Source organism: Trachypithecus francoisi, unplaced genomic scaffold, assembly GCF_009764315.1.
Source record: "Trachypithecus francoisi isolate TF-2019V2 unplaced genomic scaffold, Tfra_2.0 Lachesis_group17, whole genome shotgun sequence".
Classification (NCBI taxonomy): domain Eukaryota; kingdom Metazoa; phylum Chordata; class Mammalia; order Primates; family Cercopithecidae; genus Trachypithecus; species Trachypithecus francoisi.
Window position 1 is genome coordinate 53,495,462 of NW_022681462.1, and position 24,117 is coordinate 53,519,578.

The 24,117-nt window shown below is 40.5% G+C and overlaps 2 protein-coding genes across 2 annotated transcripts in view; both read left to right on the forward strand.

Annotated features, from left to right (window-relative positions):
* The window catches only part of PSME4 (proteasome activator subunit 4), a 108,166-nt gene extending 95,214 nt beyond the window's left edge, over nt 1–12,952 (forward strand). The window contains 6 exon segments of the mRNA XM_033175714.1: nt 1,667–1,795; nt 2,920–3,075; nt 7,536–7,698; nt 10,095–10,228; nt 10,752–10,890; nt 11,436–12,952. Coding sequence (XP_033031605.1) covers nt 1,667–1,795; nt 2,920–3,075; nt 7,536–7,698; nt 10,095–10,228; nt 10,752–10,886 — 717 coding nt within the window. The 3' untranslated portion in view covers nt 10,887–10,890; nt 11,436–12,952.
* A 3,523-nt stretch (nt 12,953–16,475) lies between these two features.
* Nucleotides 16,476–24,060, forward strand: GPR75 (G protein-coupled receptor 75). The gene is made up of 2 exons (XM_033175726.1): nt 16,476–17,102; nt 21,751–24,060. The coding sequence occupies exon 2, from the start codon at nt 21,869–21,871 to the stop codon at nt 23,486–23,488; it is 1,620 nt and encodes a 539-aa protein (XP_033031617.1). The 5' UTR covers nt 16,476–17,102; nt 21,751–21,868; the 3' UTR covers nt 23,489–24,060.
* Nucleotides 24,061–24,117: the final 57 nt, after the last annotated feature.

Below are 24,117 nucleotides of genomic sequence, written 5' to 3' on the forward strand. Positions count from 1 at the left end.
TAAAGCTGAGTGTATTAATTCACTATGATAGTTTGTCCAGTGTTTGATAGAAATAATTTCCCTTAGCAAACGTTATTGTTTTTAAGAGACAGGGTATCACTCTGTCACCCAGGCTGGAGTGCAGTGGTGTGATAATAGCTCACTGTAACCTTGAACTCCTGGGCTCAAGCAGTCTTCCCACCTCAGCCTCCCCAGGACTATAGGCATGTGCCACCAAGCTGAGCTAATTTTTTTTTTTTTTTTGTAGAGACAGGATCTTGCTCTGTTATCCGTGCTGGCCTCATGAGATCCCTCCAACTTAGCACCCCAGAGTCCCTTAGCAAACTTTGTTAAAACTTTCCCCTACTGAATGTGCAAGGGTGTATTTTTAAAATATTTAAAATGAATTTAAGGCATTAAACAGCATACATTCATAATCAAAGTATGGTACCAGACAAACCTGATTTCTTCATGAAAACAAATACGGGTCCTGGGTACAGTGGCTCATGCCTGTAATCTCAGCACTTCGGGAGGCCAACGCAGGAAGATTGTTCAAGCCCAGGATTTTGAGACCAAACTGGGCAACACAGTGAGAGTCTGTCTCTACAAAAAAAAAAATTAGCTGGACACGGTGGTGCGTACCTGTGGTCCTAGCTACCCAAGTGGCTGAGGTGGGAGGATCACCAACCCCAGGAAGTTGAGGCTGCAGTGAGCCATGATTGTGCCGCTACACATCAGCCTGGGCTACAGCGCAAGACCCTGTCTCAAAAAAAAGAATGACAGCGGCTATAGCCATCAGATTTGTTGGAATTCATAATGATAATCTTTGAGGACAGACGGGAAATCATTATTCGGAATGAGGGAAAACTTTTATATATATATAAGTATTCTAGCTAATAATGAAGAAGGAATGACCATTTCGCAAATCTCTCTTTTTGTAATGGATTATCAGAGAAAGACAAAACTAAATATCAATGAAAGAAATACATAGCGCCGCTTACGTTGTGCCCAAAAAAGTAAACTTCAATAAAGTCAGACCTTTACATCTAATAGCCAATTTATAAGACTTACTGGGGCCAAGGAATACCACTGCAGGGATACAGTCAGGGAAGGCCACAGTGGGGGAAACTACAAAACAACAGACACAGCCTTTTTTCTCAAGGAAAAAAAATACAGAGCAAGGGATTTTAAGACAGTAGGGGGAATATATGCATTGAAAGAGATTTATGAAACATACGAGTATGGTCATTATCTTAAACCTGATTTCAGAAAACCAGTTGTAATAACACATGAATGCGGTAATTGGGGAAATCTGAGTACTACTACATATTTTATATTATAACTCTAATGAAGTTTTATGTGTGATGATGTCCATTACATGATTCTTTTTTAAGAGACCTTTTAGAAATAATATAATAAAATATTTAGGATAAAATAGGGATTTGCTTCAAATAATTTCATTGGGGAATGGGAGTCAGAGTGGAGCAAAAAATGAAACAAAAGATTATGAGTTTGTCATTATTGAAGAGGTGATTGGCTCATGGGGGTTCATTTTACTATTCTCTATATGTTTGAACTTTTCCATAAAAATTGTTTAAAGTAAAGATCTATTATCTCTCACGTAGGATGCCTTTGTACTTACTGGCAATTATTTTTCCCTTTTTGTCCTTTTTACATTGTTTTTTAGATTGCCCCAGTGGAAAATGACAATAGCTACGATGAACTGAAAAGAGATGCAAAGTTATGTTTATCATTAATGTCTCAGGGGTTGCTTTACCCTCATCAAGTGCCTTTGGTACTTCAGGTGCTAAAACAAGTAAGAGTGTTTATACTATTTATGTCTTTTGATTAGGATTTTGGTTTACCATTCTAAGAATTTCACAGTCAGCTGCAGTGCACACAGCGCCTGGCTTTTGTTTTGAATTTTCTTAGTATAAGAGAAGACATATATATTGACCAAAGAAACAGACCTAGATTCTGTGCCTGGCTCTGCCACCGCCTTCGGTGACTTTGGGCAAGTCACTCAAGCCAAAAATATGCAGAGAGCTAATTCATTATTAAGTGCTTTGGATAAAAAGTGCTTATGAGGAAGGGGGATGGTGGTTCCTTTCTACCAGTTCTCCTTTGTTTTGCTCACTTCTGTTACCTGGTCTATTCTAGAGAGACCCATATTGACTATACATTCTCTGCTTGCATTGTTAGTATACCGTATGGTCAGCTTTTTCCAGACATTATACATGTTATATAGAAGTGGATATAGCTTTCATTTTAAATTTGGTAATACACTGGAAAATATTTTCAACAACCTCCAGTGGTATTTCTTTGTAGTAGAATTTAGTAGTTGTTAATCATTTGCTTTCCAGACCATGCTGCTGCTACCAAAAGTAAAATAATGTGCCATCCTCAGAGGAGTTAGGAGCCATTAATCATGACTGATTATCTCTTGTGAAATTGACTTTTACCTTTGTATGGGTATTTTTGTTGTTGTTTTTGAGACAGAGTTCGCTCTGCTGCCCAGGCCGAAGTGCAGTGGCACCATGTCTACTCACGGCAACCTCCGCCCCCGAGGTTCATGAGATTCTCTTGTCTCAGCTTCCCAAGTAGCTGGGATTGCAGATGCCTGCCACCACACTCAGCTAATTTTAGTATTTGTAGTGGAGACAGGGTTTCACCATGTTGGCCAGGCTGATCTCAAACTCCTGACCTCAGGTGATCCACCCACCTCACTCATCCTTCCAAAGTACTGGGATTACAGGCATGAGCCACCGCACCTGGCCTCATTCAACCTTTTATTAATAAGGAAATATAAGATGAGCTTGTCCTAGCTGTAGCTGTGAAAATAGAGTTCAATTAGAATATTACATTGTTTGTATGTAATGTCACTATCTGTCACCTCATGTTCTCGTCAGTACTGCTTTATCATTTATTTCTCATTCACAGACAGCAAGAAGCAGTTCTTGGCATGCACGATACACAATACTGACCTACCTCCAGACCATGGTATTTTATAACCTCTTTATTTTCCTAAACAATGAAGATGCAGTTAAAGATATCAGGTGGCTGGTTATAAGTCTTTTGGAGGACGAACAACTAGAGGTAAAATTTAAGTTATAGAAAATGGAAATTCAGTCAATTTAAAGAAACCATCATGGTTCCCTTTTTAATAAGTATTTGTGGCCAGGTGCAATTGTTTATGTTTATAACCTCAACACTTTGAGAGACTGAGTCAGTGAGATCACTTGATGCCAGGAGTTGAAGACCAGGCTGGACAACGTAGCAAGACTGTCTCTACAAAAAGTACCAAAATTAGCTAGATGTGATGGTGTATGCCTGTGGTCCCAGCTATCCAGATGGTTGAGGTCGGAGCATTGCTTAGCCTGGAGGTTGAGCCTGCGGTGAACTGTGATTGCACCACTGTATTCATCCTGGGCAGCAGAGTGAGACCCTGACTCAAAAAAATTAAGTAAAAGTAAATTTAATTTTAACATAGCCCTATGTGAGTAATTTTGATACCCTAATCATGATTCCTTATAATACAAATGGAAGAAAAATTGGGCACATTTTCATTCTGTTTTCTTTGCAGTTGGGCAAATAATACTCGTGAACCCAAGTTTTCTTAACCATGAGAAATTGGGGATGATAACTGTAATTGTTCCACTAGTTGTACTGATTTTTAAGGACTTAATGAGAATGTGCACGATGGCAGTTTCAAAGGGAGTAAAAATCTACACATAGACGCTGCTATCCAGTAGACTTAAGATAGGTTTGCTGTCCTTTTTTTGTTTTTCTTTGGTAGAGAAATTAAAGATAACTTTGTGGTGAGGTTGCATTAATGTTTTGTACAAAAAGATAATGTATTATCCCATACAGCCTAATGTAAGAAGCATGTTGGCAGTAAATATGGTATGAGATACTACTTTTTAAGTTGGCATTAAGGAAGAAAATGTAATTGAATTTTTGGTGAAAATGTTGCTTGTTTTATGGACTTCATAGTTTTTTCTTATAGTAAAGTACTCACAGTATTTTATATACTTATTAGAGTTGAAAATAGATTTTACTCACAGGAAAAGTAGGAATGGAAATTTCTTTACCTTCCTAATGAGCCTATTTATATTTCTTACATTCTGAGTGTGGATATTTTCTAGTCCCAGTAGTACTCACAGACTGGTTATAACAACTCTTAACAGGCTTCAATTAAAATATTTACAGCTGTGATTTTTTTTTTTTTTCCTAATTTCTTATTGTATTCTTTAAAAACTAACATAAAGGAGTGGAAAGGTTGAAACCTTGTCATTGTCTCCTAACTTTAATTATTATACCATTTGCATTAAAAATGTAGTTTTTAGGAGCTTCTTTTAGAACATTTTTATGGTGGGGTGTTTTTTTTTTTTTTTTTTTGAGACCGAGTCTTGCTTTGTTGTGCAGTGGCACAATTATGGCTTGCTGCAACCTCTGCCTTCTGAGCTCAAGTGATCCTCCCACCTCAGCCTCCTGAGTAGCTGAGACAGTGGGCACTCGCCACCACATCGAATTCCTTTGTTTGTATTTTTGTAGAGGCAGGGTTTCGCCATATTGCCCAGGCTGGTCTCAAACTCCTGGGCTCAAGCAATCCACCCGCCTTGGCCTTGTAAGTTATTTTTATGTTTTCTTCCATATAGAGGTTTAAACATAGCTGTTATGTAAACATAACCATGATGTTCATGAAAACTATCATTTTTTAAAGCAACATGTAGTATCAAAAAGCAGTAATAATTTGCTAATTTCTATTCGTTGATAGTATGGGGGAAACAATGTTATCTAAATGAGAACTGTTTAAAGAAACCTTACTGTATTTAGTCTGGGTGCTGTGGCTCACACCTGTAATCCCAGCACTTTGGGAGGCAGATCACGAGGTCAGGAGATCAAGATCACTCTGGCTAACGTGGTGAAACCCCATCTCTACTAAAAATACAAAAAAAATTAGCTGGGTGTGGTGATGGGCGCCTGTGGTCCTAGCTACTCAGGAGACTGAGGCAGGAGAATGGCGTGAACCTGGGAAGTGGAGCTTGCGGAGATCATGCCACTGCACTCCAGCCTGGACGACAGAGCAAGACTCTGTCTCAAAAAAAAAAAAAAAAAAAAGGAACCTTACTGTATTTAAAGGAAAATTATTAGAAATAGAGGAAAAGAGTATGTTTTTAGCTGAGAAGGCTAAATATATTCTTTCCTCACTTTTCAAAGTTAATTAATTATAGACATGTACTCTGGAGTAATATATCTCAGAAATAGACCCTATCACTGGAAAACGGCATAAATCAGTTGGAGGTGTTGGGGATCATTTGTTAGCAATTTAGAGTAAGGGAAAAATTAAAAATTAAAATGTTTCATATTACAGTATATTTTTGATATAGTAAAGAGACTCACCTTCTCCCCCACTTTTTGGAGACAGAGTTTCACTCTTTTTGCCCAGGCTGGAGTGCATTGGTGCGATCTCAGCTCACTGCAACCTCCGTCCCCTGGGTTCAAGTGATTCTCCTGCTTTAGCCTCCCGAATAGGTGGGATTACAGGCACCCGCCACCACGCCCAGCTAATTTTTGTAGTTTTAGTAGAGACAGGGTTTTACAGTGTTGGCCAGGCTGGTCTCAAACTCCTGACCTCAGGTGATCCACCCACCTCGGCCTCCCAAAGTACTAGGATACAGGCGTGAGTCACCATGCCCGGCCAACCCCCGCCCCCTTCCGCATTTTAAAAAATAAATTAGGAGAAAGTGGATTTGGATGTTACTTATAGGAACATAATAGAAGCAGAAATGACTCTCTAAGCCTTTGAGTTAATAGGTGTCACATCAAAACATGCACAGATCTGACTACTTAGAGTGGTAGTGGTATTGTAATAATGTATACACTTAATGACACTACATGCTATAAGCAATAAAAAGTCACACCTCCCAATGTCCAGGAAAATGCAAACTTGAAACAATGAGGCATTTTTACCTACTCCTAATTTAGTGTTTTCCTCCCCTCACAAAACAAAAATGTGTAGTAATGAAAAGCAGTGTAAGGTACAACAGGTAGTTCACATTTAAGTTTTGTGTCATTATATGTTAGCACTGGCTTTTTTGAAAAGCAACAAATAGCCATAAAATTAACAGTAAAATTGTTTATATCTTTACATTTACTAATCCCAATTTTCGTAATATATTCTAAGAAAATACACTGCAGGCCGGGCACGGAGGCTTACGCCTGTAATCCCAGCACTTTGGGAGGCCAAGGCAGGAGGATTGCTTGAGCCCAGGAGTTGGAGACCAGCCTGGGCAACAAAGTGAGACCCAGTTCTACAAAAACTAAAAACTTAAAAAACACAGAGTGAAAATATATACTGTAATATGAAAAGTTACACAAATTACAAATATTTGTAGCATGGTACTTAAAATATGAAAGCAATCTAGTCAGTAGTTAATTATGAAAATAAATTTTGGAGGCCAGGCGCGGTGGCTCACACCTGTAATCCCAGCACTTTGGGAGGCCGAGGCGGGCAGATCACGAGGTCAGGAGATCGAGACCATCCTGGGGAAACTCCGGCTCTACTAAAAATACAAAAAAATAAATTAGCCGTGGTGTCAGGTGCCTGTAGTCCCAGCTGCTCAGGAGGATGAGGCAGGAGAATGGCGTGAACCTAGGAGGTGGAGCTTTCAGGGAGCCGAGATCACGCCACTGCACTCCAGCCCGGGCGACAGAGCGAGACTCCGTCTCAAAGAAAAGAAAAATTATGGCGTATAAGCTTTATAGGAAATAGTGCAACCAGTAAAACACTTTACAATGTATTTCATATGCTAGTGTAATGGACGCAGGAAAGAACGTTATGTACTCGACGGACTATGATAATAAACTTATGAAAAAGCTTTTGAAGGAATACAACAGGGCAAAACATCTGTTTTTTAAAATTATCATTGTGTATTATGAACATTAAACATAAATGTGATTTATATGTGAAACGATGCCTTTTTACTGCTTTGTTTCCCCCAAAAGTTGAGTTACCATTCCAATTTGAAATGAACTGTGTACACGCTTCATTTAGTATTTGTATAAACTGTTTATAATCTGACAGCAGCCTGTGAAATTCATAAGAATTAAACAGGATATAAGTCTCTATGATGTATGCCAATTACAGAAATTAGGTTGGTCTGTGCTTTGTTACTAACAAAAATAGCTAAGGCAGTGGCCTTCAGAGATGTAGTCTGGGAAAACTTGATCTTAATGTCAGGCTCTGGCACTGCTTTTACAGTTATAGCCCTGATGAGAGCTATCAGTAGGGAAGATAATTTATGGAGAAATTTAATTTTTCTAAAAGAGGTAAAAGTTTATGCTCATAACTCTAATGTAGTTTTTATCCATTATGAGGCCACAGACTCTGAGACTCTGCTGAAATCTCTATTAAGAAACTGCCAAAGAGCATACACAAAATTTGCATGCAATTTCAGGGAAGGTCTTCACCCCAGTTCCCACACTACCCCCTATCCTCCATTATTCCCTCAGACTTAGAATGTCAGTTCTAATAGAAATAATTATATCTACAGGTTCGAGAAATGGCTGCTACTACCTTAAGCGGTCTGCTACAGTGTAACTTCCTTACCATGGACAGTCCTATGCAGATTCATTTTGAGCAACTTTGCAAAACAAAACTACCTAAGAAAAGAAAGCGAGACCCTGGTTCTGTAGGAGATACCATTCCTTCTGCAGGTAACATTGCTGGTAGAAAACACTCATATCCTATTGGGAATTAACGAGGGTTAACCAGGCTTACTCATATTTATTGAATACTTGTATGTATGTGCCCAGGTCTATGCTAGGTTTTGGGAAAAGTTTTCCCTAGTTTTGAGGAATTTTGCATATAGAAAGCAGGACTTGGGAATGTAGAAAAGCTAAAATTGAGGTAAGTACAAAGGAACCTGTAGAACTGCTACCTAATAACTATTGTAATCAGTCTACCCTCCACCCAGAATAGCTTCGTAAAAGAGATACTCAGATTGGTTATTTTGGAGGGTCTGAAATACCTGTTTTTGGAATTTAGAACTTAAATGTAGATGTACTGACAGAAAAAACTAAACAAAGCAAGCCTTGTTTTGATTTGGAGATGGAGATTGTTTGGTCCTTCTTTAGTCCTTTGGTGAGAGAGTGCAGAGTCATTGCAGACGCTGCCAATCTAGCTGAATATAGACACAAGTTAAACACGAGAATAAGATCTGACTACTATGTCATGTTTAAAGAGAAATGTAAATGTGATTACAAAGATGCATCTTGCCACGTTAACTATAATCCTAATAGAAAATACATGAAAAGATTAATAGTAGGCATTTTATTGAATTTAGAGGAAGTGCTTAGGATATAAAACTTTTACTGCTGATTAGTGTCTTAATTATGTCATAAAGTTACCTAGTAACAGAATCCAATAAAATATCAATGTACATTCTAGTATCTTTGCTTTTTGGGATATATATATATATATATATGTTTTATATATAATATATTATAAACATATTTTATAATACATATCTTTTGGAAACAGGATCTTCCACTGTCGCCCAGGCTGGAGTGCAGTGGCATGATCTTGGCCCCCTGAAACCTCCACTTCCTGGGTTCAGGCAATTCTCATGCCTCTGTTAGCTGAGTAGCTAGAATTACAGGCACGCACTACCACACCGGCTAATTATTTGTATGTTTAGTAGAGATGGGGTTTCACCATGTTGGTCAGGCTGGTCTTGGACTCCTGACCTCAAGTGATCCACCACCTGGGCATTCTAGAATACTGGGATTACAGACGTGAGCCACAGCACCGGCCGGAGAACTCTATTTTTAAAATGATAAAAGTGCCAAAGTATTTTTAGGTCTTTGTTACACCAAATGATATTGTTTACAATTTTGACCAGTCCAGATTCTCTTTTCCTTACCTTCAACTCCGTTTCCCAAGTGTCACATATACACATGTAATATGCCTTAAAACACATGAATACACACACCTTTATTGAGAAACTGAGAATTTGAAACGACTTTAACTTACAGCACTACAGAAAGAATAGAGACTCTTTAGAATACAGACATGCTGCAATTCGCTGTTTTAAGAAATAGACCTTCTTCATACATGATGTGTTAACTAATGAATCAATGTATTCTGGGTAGGGTCATCACATTCAGAAAAAAAAAAAAAAGCTGCTAATTTTGATTGGAGATTGTTTTAGAATCAGGGATTGTACTGGCCTAGGTACAATTATGCTGTCATGGATGAACAACTATGGAAGTCTTGAAAATTTTTTTTTTTTTTTTTTTTTTTTTTTGAGATCAGGTCTTGCTCTGTTGCCTTCCTTGGAGTGCAGTGGTTTTGAACAATAGCTCACTGCAGCCTTGACCTCCCAGGCCCAAGCAATCCTCCTGCCTCAGCCTCTTGTCCAGCTGGAACCACAGGCATGCACTGCCATGCCCAGCTAATTTTGTTTTTGTTTTTGTTTTTTTTATTTTTTTTGAGATGGAGCCTCGCTCTGTGGCACAGGCGGGAGTGCAGTAGTGCGATCTTGGCTCACTGCAACCTCTGCTTCCCCAGTTCAAATGATTCTCATGCCTCAGCTTCTGGATATCTGTGACTTTACATGCCATCACACCCAGCTAATTTTTGTATTTTTAGTAGAGACAGGGTTTCGCCACGTTGGCCAAGCTGGTCTTGAACTCTTGACCTCAGGTGATCCACCTGCCCCGGCCTCTCAACGTACTGGGAATATAGGCATGAGCCACCATGCCTGACTGCCAGCTAATTTTAAAAATGTATTTTTGGAGAGACAGGTTCTCACTTTGTTGCCCTGGCTGGTCTCAAATTCCTGGCCTCAAGTGATCCTCCCACCTTGGCCTCCCAAAGTGCTGGGATTACAGGTATGAGCCACTGTGCCCAGCTGACACATTCTTAAAAACAGTATTATTTTTAGTTTAGCCTCAAAATCAAGTTTTTGATGTGTATACATGTAGATTCATTTTAAATGCAGAAATTCACATATTGAAAACAACACAATTGAAAACTAATTTTATTTCACTGTCACAAGTACATTAGAGACATGTAAATATTTGCACATATGTTGCTGTTTTCTTTGCAGAGTTGGTCAAACGCCATGCTGGGGTGTTAGGTCTTGGCGCATGTGTTCTTTCTAGTCCTTATGATGTTCCCACCTGGATGCCCCAGCTCCTCATGAATCTCAGTGCACATCTAAATGATCCTCAGCCTATTGAGGTACAGTTCTTCCTTATTAGTTTGTACATGTAGTATCAGTGATGTTTTCTAAGAAACCATAATAATAATTTCCTATACACTCTGAACTAACTGCTTTCATAAAGCTACTGCCTCTGCCAGGGCTCAGTCTGTTCACCAGTAATTATTTAAAAATTACAGAGACCTTGCTGCCATGGATATTTGAGATCTTTTGGTAGTGAGGAAATTATTGTAGCTTCTATCCCTCCCAGTTCAATGGAAGTAAAGTACTGTCACTATAGCTGTGATAAATTTTATGTTTCTATTTTTCTAGCACTGCAAAGTATTTTACTGGAAGTTAGTATTAAATAGGAAATTACGATGGCATTTTTAGTAACTCAGAAGACCATTGACTTTGTCCTTCTCATCGGCTTTTTGGTTTTGTAGCATTTGGTATTGTGTGAGATCTGAAGTCTAGAGGGATGGTAATTTAACTAAAAATATCCTACATATGATCCTAGTTGTCCAGAGAGGTGAAAACATATGTGGATTTTCTACTTTACAGATGACTGTAAAAAAAACCTTATCCAATTTCCGAAGGACTCACCATGACAACTGGCAGGAACACAAACAGCAATTCACTGATGACCAACTGCTTGTTCTCACCGATCTTCTTGTGTCACCATGCTATTATGCATAGAAATGTAAGTCGGCAAAGTTCTGAATTTAAAGATGTGACATCCTCAGGCAAATGTCATTGGTTTGGTGACTGAAAAGTAGGTATTTATTGTTTTTTTTTTTTTCTTTTTGCTGACATTCTTAGATGTCAGTGTTTAGATAAAGTTGGATGGTGGGGGTTGTTTGTTTTTAAACATGGCTTTTGCCACAGCCATTGGAAATGAGAATTTTTCTGTGCCTCCTTGCTTTAGTAAAGCAGAGAAAATGTGTGACAGCTTTTGAACCTTTGTTAATGAGTGGTGTCAGCAGCCTGGGAATAGTTAGATAAAGGAAAATAAATCTTATTCTTAGTTGCCTCCTAGGTGGGACTGGGACATTTTGTGTGGCCCTGAGGACTCTGGGTTCTAGAAAGTTGTGAGAACATTTCATCTGGATTCTTACACCCATTCTGTTAAAGAGGGAGCACCCAGAAGCCTTTCTACTAGAATAGGAAGAATAAAAATTTCATGTATTGGGCTTTTAGAGTTGGATGTCCTGTTACCTAATTGAAATTTTTTCCTCCCTGATACAGATGACTAGTCCTCACTTCAGGCTCTTTTCATCAAAAATTCCACACCCTCAGGTACCATCTGTGGTGGCTCTCTGCAAGTTTTAAAACTGCCTCTGCTGAGCTCTCATCATTTTGGTGGTTTCTGTGTTAGATCTCATTAGTGTGCGTTCCACAGCTTCTCAGTTGCCATTTGATTTCCTAACTTGTCCGGAAGTGTTTCCAGAATACTGATCACTTTTTTTTTTTTGAGGCATCTGACAAAGTCACAAAGTCTCAGACTAGAAATAATTACCCAGTATGATCATGGCATCCAAGACCAGAGTCTCAGAACTCATTAAGAAACAGTTGACTTGGAATGGAGAATGCCCATCTGTCTGTCACACAGGTCCTGTCATTTCATTCTTCTCAAGTTATTTTCAGTTCTTCCCAAATGGCTGCTGAATTTAGATGGTAGTAGGGCTGTGGGCCATAAATCTGAAGCCTTGAGAACCTTGTGTCTGGAGAGCCGTGAAGAGGGAAGGAAAAGAGGGCAAGTCCTGAACCTAACCAATGACCTGATGGATTGCTCGACCAAGACACAGAAGTGAAGTCTGTGTCTGTGCACTTCCCACAGACTGGAGTTTTTGGTGCTGAATAGAGCCAGTTGCTAAAAAATTGGGGGTGAAGAAATTTCTGATTGTTGTGTGTATTCCATGTGTGATTTTAAAAATAAACAGCAACAACAATAAAAACCCTGACTGGCTGGTTTTTCCCTGTATTCTTTACAACTATTTTTTGACCCTCTGAAAATTGTTATACTTCACCTAAATGGAAGACTGCTGTGTTTGTGGAAATTTTGTAATTTTTTTCTTTATTTTGTTCTCTCTCCCTTTTTATTTTGCCTGCAGAATCGTTGAGAGACTAATGAGGCTTGATATTTAATTGATTTGTTTAATATATGTTATATAAATGTAAAAGATTGTATAAACTGTAGAGATAGCATTGGCAAGACTTTGTACAGATGCAACCTTTTACACAACATCATTGTGTAATTTGTAAAGATTCACATGTAGTTCTTTATTATAGTGATTTTGGGCTTTTGTACCCACTGAATGCCATTTTTTGTGTTTTTAAATTATTTTCTTTATCTTTCTTTGTTATCAAAACTGAAATGTGGGGTTTTTCTCTTTTTTTCAGTTCATTTATCATTAGAATGTCTGAACTTTTATGTAACGTTTTTGTGTGCATCTCTCAATGCTAACACCACATGTTTGCCTATGACAAGTTTATAGAGTGAAAGGTATCTTCTAGATTGAAATAATTCACAAATTGGTGAATATCATCTTGCAACACACCCTGTACAGTCTTCCTTAAAGGAACACTACAGTATATTTTTAGTATCTACATGCTGAATGACTCAGTACAGACCTAAGCACAGCAGTGGTCCTGGTACAGTATTTAAGTGTCAGCGTACACAGGCGTAATCCCTGTATAAAGTAGTGCCAAATTGATTTCAATTGTGTAACTAGTTTAAAACCCAATAAATGGATTGTTTTTAACACCTGGCTTTTGTCTTCATTAAGAGGAGAAGACAGTTCTGTAGGCAATGACTCCTGTGGATTTCCTTTTGCAGCTGTAGATTTGTATCTGTAAATGTATGTCCTCTGACCAGTATAAATTTTCTAGGTCTGCCCTGTACAATACAGTAGCTCCTAGCCACATCTGACTGTTTATATTAATTAAATAAAAAATTTATTCCCTCAGTCTCACTGGCATATTTTAAATACTCTTTAGCCACATGTGGCTAGTGGTTACCACACTGAATAGCATCGATGAACTTTTCCATCATCACAGAAAGTTCACCTAGCGCTGACCTAAGTGATTGATTATTTTTGTGTGGGGGTGTGGGAGACAGAATTTTGCTCTGTCATCCAGGCTGGAGTGCAATGGCACAATCTCAGCTTACTGCAACCTCTGCCTCCCACATTTAAGCAATGTTCATGCCTTAGCCTCCGGAGTAGCTGGGACTATAGGCATACACCACCACCCCCGGGCGATTTTTGTATTTTAGTAGAGACAGTTTCACCATGTTGCCCAGGCTGGTGTCAAACTTGGACTCCCAAAGTGCTAGGATTACAGGCGTGAGCCACTGTGCCTGGTCCTAAGTGATTGGTTCTTAAATTGATGTGTCTAAGAATCATGAGGGGATTTTGTTAGAATGTACATGGAATTCATTGTTCCCACTTTGTGATATCAATGCCTGCCTGAGGCCACACATTGAGAAGTGAGGCTTTACGTCGTATGTTGACCACTTCAGCTTTTTCTAATTAAGCTGTATGAAACTGCTTTAGCAGTGGTTCCTAAATGGGAACTTTAAAAATTAAAGAAGATACTGGGTGCCCTCTCTGTTCCTCAATGAAAACTTCTCTGGCAGGGGTGCTCAGGCATAACAATATTAGAAGCTCTATGATGATTCAGTTGTTCAGCTAGGATTGAGAACCACACAAAACCCACCACAGACCTAAAAACAGGGTACCTTGAGTGCCTAACATGTTCCCAAGTCATTCTGATTCTGGGTTTGAAAGTTGCTTATTTGCTATTTCCCCCAGTGACACTGTCCTGTGAATTAAATTTTTACCAATAGGAAAAATGAAATGTTTTACCAGGAGGGAAAAAGAGGAGGTGGGGGAGAAAAGAGTTGCATGTTCTTATATGGTCTAAGATAGTTCTTAAAATGTATATGGTGCATTAAAAAGCATGAGAAGGACAGCAGGAACTGTGTTAAGGTGGTAACAAGGTTTACTAGAGGAGGAGGGGTGAGGCTGACCTGTGTTTGGAAGTCACTGTTGACTGGGCATGGAAGAGAGCATGGACCGCTCTATGGGGGTGGATGAGAAGTGAGGGGAAGAAAAAACCTGTGTATCTTTTTATAAGGTCAAATACATCTTTAGTTTCTGAATGGATCCTTTAGAAAGCAAAGACTGCAGATTGTGCTTCAAAATTTAGGAGGAAAATTAATTCACCTATTAATGTAAATGACTGAAAGTTTACGTGCAAATATACGAGAAAGCTGTTTTCAAATATTTGAAATACTTATCATTACCAAGTCCTTTAAGCTGCAGGGCACTTTTGGTAATTAGTAGTGTGGCCGGAAGGACCAGAGAGCAATTTTGTTTTATTAAAAAATTAACTTTTGGCCAGGCGCAGTGGCTCACATCTGTAATCCCAGCACTTCAGGATCACTTGAGCCCAAGAGTTTGAAACCAGCCTGGGCAACATAGAAAGACCTATTTCTACAGACAGTGGAAAAAATTAGCTGGGCGTGGTGGTACGTGCCTGTAGTCCCAGCTACTTGGGAGGCTGATGTGGGCGGCAGAGGTTACAGTGAACTGAGATCAGGCCACTGCACTCCAGCCTGGGTGACAGAATGATACCTTATCTCACAAAAATAAAAAAATCGTGAGCTATCATCATGGGAAAAGTAACTTTTTCTACATGGTCTTTGTAATTGTTTTTGTAGACTTTGTCTCTTAGTATATCCTAATTGTTTTAAGTGCTCCTTTTTAACATCAGGGTTGTTTTCAGTTTCCTGTACTATGAATTACACTGCAGTGCACATTTTCATACCTTTATGCTTTAAAACTCTTCTTTTGTTGGATGTTGGAGCAGTTCCAAGGAGTAAGAGATGCTTAGGTCAAGAATTTTTTTTTTTTGGAAGACCATTTTAACAGCTCTCATATATGCTGTTTTCCTCAAAGTGCATATGTGTCAATTTGCATTGCAATAATAAGAGTGTATTAGAAGAATGCTAGTGTCAGGGCAGATTGATAGCCAATTCATGATCTATAATTAGCCCTGCTTATTTATTTGCAGATTTTCCATTTTTTTTACTACCAATGTTTTTTCCAATTTCGCTCACTTATGGATTTTATAGATATACTAGTTCTAGCCTTGTTGAAAGGTTCCAGCTAGTTCTGGAACTTTGATAAGTCCTGATTTCCTCTTCATCTCTAGAATCTTTTATGATTTGTGGTTTTTTGTTTGTTTTCAGTTTGAGACCATTTCTCTGGTAGGTGTAACTCTGATGGTCTCAATCCAGCCCAGACCTGTTGTAATCCCCATTCATATAGCCAAATGCCTGGAAATGGACTAGCATTTATTTATGCAGTAGCAAATTTTTATAGAGAGGTATATAGTTTTGATCAGAATTCCCACTCCAAATGCTAATGAGTATTTTTCTGTTGATTTGTTTGTGGGACTCAAGGTTACCATTATTGACAACATACATTGGAACTGCTTCATTGCAAGTGGTTGGAAAGTGGAATATGTGGAAAGTGGAAAACTTTCTTGAAGTTATTTCTAAACAGAATTCTGATAGCATACTCGGCTCCTGGACTGAATAATAAACTATCCAGCCTCTTCATGTTTTTTGTTTTTTCAGGTTTTTTTGTTTGTTTGTTTTATGAAAGCATAGGGAACTGAAGAAATTACATTAATTAAATTACTTGATACTTGTTAGTTCTGTTTTATAAAGATAAACCGTTAGCTTAAATGAAGAATCCAGTAGCAACATTCTAAGTATTTCATCTGAACAGAATCAACTTTGGTTTTATGGTAACCAGAGTGAATGAAGCACAGGGCCTTCAAATAACATTCTGTTTCTAAATAGCATCCCTGAGGTTAGTAAAGTAGTAAGATCCTAGTTAGCCAGGTTGGGATACTGAAGCAGGAAGAGTTTAACTGGTTTCATTTTGTACCCATAATAGCAGACATACTTAGGAGTGTTACTTGATTGTTCAGACTAAAACCTATCTTAGAAGTTCATTATTTTGGACATGTATGAATTGTAGAAGAATGAGAGAGGATGGTAGTTTTAGTTTTGTGTTTTTGCTTACTAAAATTAGCCTATACATTGCATTATGACTTATTAAGACTTTTTACATTCAACATAGTATTAAGTAATACATTAATATCCATGATTCCTGGGCTTGGTCGTTTTATTTGCGTGGGTAGTTTCTTTATACTTTTCATGTTTCCTGCCAATTAGTCCCCTTGCTGAGTTCCCTCAGTTAATTAATACCTTAAGAGAGCTTAGGTAAGTTCAAATTGGTTTAATTTAAATTATATTACAATGACTTGATTTGTAAAATCTAGGTCTCAAAGTTCCAAACTGGAAGCCGCCGCCAATTTCGGGGAACGTGGAGGAGGTGGGCTGCGGGCAGGGTAAGCAGCCTAGGGAGGCCCGCAAAGACCTCCCTGGGTCCCTGCGTGCCATCAGTACCCCTATCTTTCCCTTCCTTCCCACTCCACTTTGCTCTGCGTTTCAGGTTTTGGCTATATCAGGAAGCCTGAGTTCCCCAAACAGCAAAATCGCGAGCCTGAAAAACCTTCTGGCTCAAGCGCCCCTCGTGCGGCGGGCAGCGGAAGTGTCCGGGCTCTGGGCCCTGGGAGGCCGCGGCGGAGGCGCGGAGGGTGCGGAGTGCAGGCGGGGCACCAGGCCCGGTGTCCGGCGGAGGGGGCGGTGCCCTGGGCGTCTCCGTGACTGCGCCTCTGCGCCCGCGTCTTGCCGCGGCTCCCGGGGTGCGCGGAGGCGGAGGCGGTGGCGATGGCGATGATGCCTCTAGTCCTGCATCATCCGGAGCGGCAGGCGGAGCCGGGGTCCGGACTGCGAGATGGAGGAGGAGGGGAGGCGCTGCGGCCACCTGGCAGGTGAGAGGCCGCGGGCCCCTGGAGGAGGACGACCCCACGACGCTGGGGACGGCTCCCGGAGACCGGCGGGATAGCGAGGAGCGCGGCTGCGCTGGGCCAGGCCCGGCTCCGCATACCTGTCTTCCTGGTGCGGCCTGCAGGGGTAGCCTTCTCGCCCGTCCTTGCCGGTTCCCAGGCTCTGCTTAGCCGTGGAATCCCCCAACCAACCAACGCCCCTACCCTGGCTGAGCCCTCCTAACCCATCACCCCTCTGCAGATTCGTTTACAAGCTTACCTGGCGCGGCCTAGGCCCTCCTTACCGTCACCTCACCCTTGTCTGGGAAGCGCCTACCTACCGCCAGCCCCTCACGGGGGGTCGACCTCCCCTGCCTGCAGTTTCCCACTCTGTCCTCAGGCTGAGGGTTCCATGGCCTCTTCATCCCTCCCATCAAATGACTCAGGCCTTCCCATCCCATTAGCTGCTCCGGGTTCAGTGTAGTTCTGCTGGATAGAAAGAGCAAGGGCTTTGAAATCCGATAAATCTGGCTCGACTCTTAGTGATCTTGGGGAAGTTATCTAACCTCCCTGACGTTTTCCTGATCAACAGAAATACAATGGGAATCACAATAATACAGAACCTTGCTCTCTCTGAGGGTTAGGCTCTGAAAATGCTAACCTAAGACATTCTGGGGGTCGCGGGGAATGGGTTGGAAGAATTCAGGTCGTGAGTTAACTTATAAAAGCCCCTATAACATGTTTTAATATTTACTAAAATTTTAAACAGCACAGTAGATATATCACAGGCTGTTCACACATCTTAATGAAAAATCATTGCCACTCAAATTATACAATAAATTTCATCAATATTCTTTGCTTACTTCAGGATGTCTCAGTTGTAAGAATATGCATGTGAATTCGTTCTGTCTTACTGCAGCTAATATGCATGCTTAAGACTGGTGTTCCAACTTAAAATCTTTCTGATTTTATGACTTTAATCACATCTTCTTCCATAACCTATTCTCCGTCTCAAAGATAAAGAGTAGCTTGTATGTTTGCATTGCAGATAACATGGGTAACCTTTATTTAATATTTAAGAGTAGCAAATCAGTATTAATTTACTCCCTTTCCAAAATCACTTTTATTTTCTGCCGTCATCATGTCGTTCCAAATTATGGTCACAGCCTCCTCTTTCTTAAAGTCTCAGGGGTTACTACTAAGACCTGAGTTTACTTTCCCTCAATTTTCTTGAATTCTATTACACTAAAGTGCTTCTGCAAACCTTTTCGTCTATTCTGTCCTCTGCTTTTTCTCCCTTTTCTCTTCCCAGCCCATGATTCCTTTTTTTTTCTAATTTGAGATAATTTGAGATATAGGAGTGATTTATGATTACGTTATATGTGAACTACAATTATCAAATTTGCCAAAAAGATACGTAGAAGAGTGTGTGTGTGTGTGTGTGTGTGTGTGTGTGTCTATCTGTATCTACGTAGATGTAGATATAGCTATATAGATATATTAGAATTTCAGATTCCACAAAGTTTCAGCGGGGAAGGGGTTGCAATACCTATTCATAGGATTATTGTGAGAATGAAATAAAGCTTGATAATTTATGTAAAGCTTCTAGAATAGGTGCCTGGTGTGTAATAACCACTTAATACTTCTGACCTGGGGATGCCTCCCAAAAAGGTTTTTTTGTTGTTTGGCTTAGCGTGGTGGTGAAGAGTTTGGAAGAGCAACTGCTTAGATTCAAATCCATGTTCCACCACTTTAAATAACTTCTCTTTGACTTGGTTTCCTCAACTGCAAAATGGAGATGTTATACCAAATATTTCAGGGTTTCGTGAGGACCCAATAAGCTAATAGTGTGGAACATTGAGAACAGTACCTGGCACATCCTAAGCTCTTGATAAAATTAATATACTAATAATGATGCTGATAATTATACTGCCATTGTTATTTCCTGACCTGGAATTCTTATTTTTTTAAATTTATTGAAGGTTGGGTACAGTGGCTCACACCTGTAATCTCAGCACTTTGGGAGGCCAAAGCAGGCAGATCGCTTGAGCCCAGAAGTTGGAGACCAGCAAGGGCAACATAGTGAGACCCCATCTCTATTAAAAATATATATACGGAACATTTTAAAATTTGTTGAAAAAATGTAACTGTACAAAACGTGGAAGTTGCCTCTCCTCTACCCCAAATCACCTTTTTTCCTGCTGCCTCCTATTCTTGACTTACGTTAGTGTTTCATCATCTCATTTTTCTCTTAATCCCTTTTTCCAAATATCTCTTAGCCTGAAGTCTTCACAACTTCTGTCATCTTACTTCATTATTACCTAGTTACTTTTCATTTCTCTTAGCATCCTAATTCCAGACTCTTCATTCTTCTGACTTCCCCAGGCCAAATTCCTGCATCCCTCTTCACCCCTCTTCATGTCTCTACTTCCAAGGAAACCCTTGGAGATGCGGGGGTTAGAGACACCAGTATCACCTCCCTGCTCTTCCTGCCTCCTCAAATTGTGTTTTCTCTTCTACTTCTCTTTTCATAAATTAGCTCTAGTCCTCCCGTTAGCAATTTTATAAAACAGTAAAAAGTTGTCTTTCTCACTATATAGGTATCAAAAGTGTTCAGAAACAAGTATACAGCCTTTAAGTAGAAATAGAGCTGTCTGGTACTATTTTTAAAAAATTCAAACCATCAAGAAACAAAAGTTCAGGATTTTCTTCTCTTATGGAACTTTCATTTAAAAGGAAAGTATAGAAAAGTTGGTCTCACTTTCCCGTGGACAAATTCACTGTATCGTCCTGATCTGTACCATATGAACGTTAAGAGTATAGATGAAGATATCTTCTTCCTTGATGAAGGACACCAGTCAATTATATGGATTTCCCAGGACTGGTATATGTCTGATAGTCACTGGCATGGCTGTACCTGTTGTTAAATGCAGAGAGACTTCTCTGTTGGGTAGTCCATAGCTGCTAATTGGAGCCCCAAGTAATCCCTGACTGACCTGTTTCATTCCTGTGTACCCCCTTGATCCGGCAACTAAAGGGTTAACAGCTGGAGGCTTCTGGGATCCAGCTTGAGCTGGTGGTTAAGTACACTGAACATCAGCCCTGGACCTCCACAGTGCCACTGATTATTCCTAAAATTCTAGATTAAGGCAAATGCTTTTTGGTTGTCAAGAACATTGTGCTGTCTCCAAGGAACAGCTTAGTCAGTCCCACCAGAAGCATCTGTTGGGAGCAGGTTGGGCACCAAGCCATGCAGGACTTTGGGATTTAGGACAATGTAGAGTTGTGTGAGTGCGCATTAAGTCTCATTGCAAAATAGAAAAAAAAAGTTAGGAAAGCAGGAAGTTATTCTTTTAAAGTAGAGACTGTGCCTTACTCATCCTAGCACTTAGCACCTGGCATAATACTGGCATATGGTATACACATAATTAATGTAAATTGAGTGAACAAATGCAGGAATGGGTGCATGCCTCCTGCTTCACCATCAGGATATTCTTGTTGGGATGATGGTAACTCACATTTATATAGCAGTTTAGACTTTACAATGTGGTGCTTTGAACCTTGTACATTTCTAGTATAATTCCAACATCCTTGGTTACTTCCAGTTTTCCCTCTCACGTGTCGTTGTACACAAGGTTTTTTTCCAAAGGAGAATATGCAGTTAATTGGCCAAGACATTGCAAGCTGGGGGAAAAATGATAAATACTGGGAAATAAAGGATTCTTCGCAGGGAATGAAACAGGATTTGTTAATAATTTATGGGAAATATCTGAAGGGCCACATTATGCATCAACAACACCCTCCAGCCTGTATTTCAAGCACGTGCAGTTTTTTGCCTCAGTGTCTCTGCTGCAAAGACCCACCCCCACTTCTCCTAGCCTGTCTGTCCCCACTCCATACCCCCAACCTTTCATCCAGCTGGCCCCTACTCACTAAAGCTCCCTTCATCCTTTCCCAGCTCCCTTTCCACATTGGAGTAGGTTCCCCCCTTCCATGCTGTCATAGCACCCTGCAACCTTATTAGGCTATAATTACATAGTTAGATTGATCTCCAACTAGATTGTGATCTCTTTGATGGAGAGGTTACGTTCTTGTATATCTTCAGTGCCTGACACAGAAGTGTTTCTAAAAGTAACATCTGCACGCCCCTCAAACAGAATCACAAGGGGCGAGGCCAAGAAATCTGCTCTCTAAGTGATAACTTAAACTTTTTAACATGCTCTCCAGGTGACACTTAAACTCGTTTGAAAACCTCTGTTTCATACAACTAAATATTAGCTGGATGAATGCATCTGTTTGTATCTTTTTCTGTGTTGGGCTTTGTGAGGAGAAGTGCTTTCTGTGCACCAAGTCAGAGCTGAAAAATTCTAGTGCTTTCGTTAAAAAGAGAGAGAGAGAGAGCTGGGTTTGGTGGTGCATGCTGTAGTCCCAGCTACTTAGGAAGCTAAGCCACGAGGACTATTTGAGCACAGGAGTTCAAGTTCAGCCTGGGCAACATGGCAAGACCCCATTGCTAATAAACGAATAAATTTTTCTCTCAAGGTGAGAGATATTAGTACTAATACTACTACTAATAATGATGAGATCACTGTATGAATTCCTTTGTTTCTACATTAATCCCTTTCTGTTTCTGGGTGTGCATTTTTGTGTGTAGGCTTATCTGCCTTGGGCCTCTTTTGTCACATATTGTTCATGTTGTTCATCTGTGAGCTGAGGTCCTGACTCACTGAGTGTTTTTGGGGAGCAGAAGAAGGAGACATTTCTCTCTGAAGATGAACTCAACAGGCCACCTTCAAGATGCCCCCAATGCCACCTCGCTCCATGTGCCTCACTCACCGGAAGGAAACAGCACCTCTCTCCAGGAGGGTCTTCAGGATCTCATCCACACAGCCACCTTGGTGACCTGTACTTTTCTACTGGCAGTCATCTTCTGCCTGGGTTCCTACGGCAACTTCATTGTCTTCTTGTCCTTCTTCGATCCAGCCTTCAGGAAATTTAGAACCAACTTTGATTTCATGATCCTGAACCTGTCCTTCTGTGACCTCTTCATTTGTGGAGTGACGGCCCCCATGTTCACCTTTGTGTTATTCTTCAGCTCAGCCAGTAGTATCCCAGATGCTTTCTGCTTCACTTTCCATCTCACCAGTTCAGGCTTCATCATCATGTCCCTGAAGACAGTGGCAGTGATTGCCCTGCACCGGCTCCGCATGGTGTTGGGGAAGCAACCTAATCGCATGGCCTCCTTTCCCTGCACCGTAGTCCTCACCCTGCTTCTCTGGGCCACCAGTTTCACCCTTGCCACCTTGGCTACCTTGAAAACCAGCAAGTCCCACCTCTGTCTTCCCATGTCCAGTCTGATTGCTGGAAAAGGGAAAGCCATTTTGTCTCTCTATGTGGTCGACTTCACCTTCTGTGTTGCTGTGGTCTCTGTCTCTTACATCATGATTGCTCAGACCCTGCGGAAGAATGCTCAAGTCAGAAAGTGTCCCCCTGTAATCACAGTTGATGCTTCCAGACCACAGCCTTTCATGGGGGTCCCTGTGCAGGGAGGTGGAGATCCCATCCAGTGTGCCATGCCGGCTCTGTATAGGAACCAGAATTACAACAAACTGCAGCACATTCAGACCCGTGGATATACCAAGAGTCCCAACCAGCTGGCCACCCCTGCAGCGAGCCGACTCCAGCTGGTATCAGCCATCAACCTCTCCACTGCCAAGGATTCCAAAGCCGTGGTCACCTGCGTGATCATTGTGCTGTCAGTCCTGGTGTGCTGTCTTCCACTGGGGATTTCCTTGGTACAGGTGGTTCTCTCCAGCAATGGGAGCTTCATTCTTTACCAGTTTGAACTGTTTGGATTTACCCTTATATTTTTCAAGTCAGGATTAAACCCTTTTATATATTCTCGGAACAGTGCAGGGCTGAGAAGGAAAGTGCTCTGGTGCCTCCAGTACATAGGCCTGGGTTTTTTCTGCTGCAAACAAAAGACTCGACTTCGAGCCATGGGAAAAGGAAACCTCGAAGTCAACAGAAACAAATCCTCCCATCATGAAACAAACTCTGCCTACATGTTATCTCCAAAGCCACAGAAGAAATTTGTGGACCAGGCTTGTGGCCCAAGTCATTCAAAGGAAAGTGTGGTGAGTCCCAAGATCTCTGCTGGACATCAACACTGTGGTCAGAGCAGCTCAACCCCCATCAACACTCGGATTGAACCTTACTACAGCATCTATAACAGCAGTCCTTCCCAGGAGAGCAGCCCATGTAACTTACAGCCAGTAAACTCTTTTGGATTTGCCAATTCATATATTGCCATGCATTATCACACCACTAATGACTTAATGCAGGAATATGACAGCACTTCAGCCAAGCAGATTCCAGTTCCCTCTGTTTAAAGTCATTGAGGCTATAGGATCTTATGTAAACAGTTTTTGTTTCTGGTACTAATGGACTTTATTCTAACTTTGAGTTCAATGGCGGATCAAAACCTAAAAGATTCAACTGAAAAGTTGGCAGTTATGGTTTTCTTTCGTCCGATGTGTCAGTATGTGTTGATTTGCTTTGTAGTTTGTTGGCATCTTAAGATTTGATGTGAAAGTTTTAGATTTTTACCTTGATCTTTGCCCCAGTCTTTTGTACCAAACCTTTAAATAGATGCCAGGAATGAAGCTACTGTGTTAAAGTAGAAAGTCAACCGATTTTCATGATTTGAGTCAGTGTTATGTGTCTTCAAAATAAGATACTGACTGGACTTTTTTAAAGAATGTGAAGGTGTGATTTTTGCTGAGGTGTTATTTTTATTAAATGCATTGTAAATTTTGATTTTTTGAAGTGTTGAAGTTGGGAACACTATACCTTTTTGGTAGCAGGTTGATTTGAATAAATAATATATTGTTAGCTGGGTGCAGTGGTGTACACCTGTAGTCCTAGCTACTTGGGAAGCTGAGGCAGAAGGATCACTTGAGCTCGGGAGTATGAGTCCAGCCTGGGCAACACAGCAAGACCCTGTCTCTAAAAGAAATGT

Excerpts from the sequence above, each read along its gene's own strand:
- GPR75 (XM_033175726.1), top strand. The coding sequence starts at position 21,869 with ATGAACTCAACAGGCCACCTTCAAGATGCCCCCAATGCCACCTCGCTC.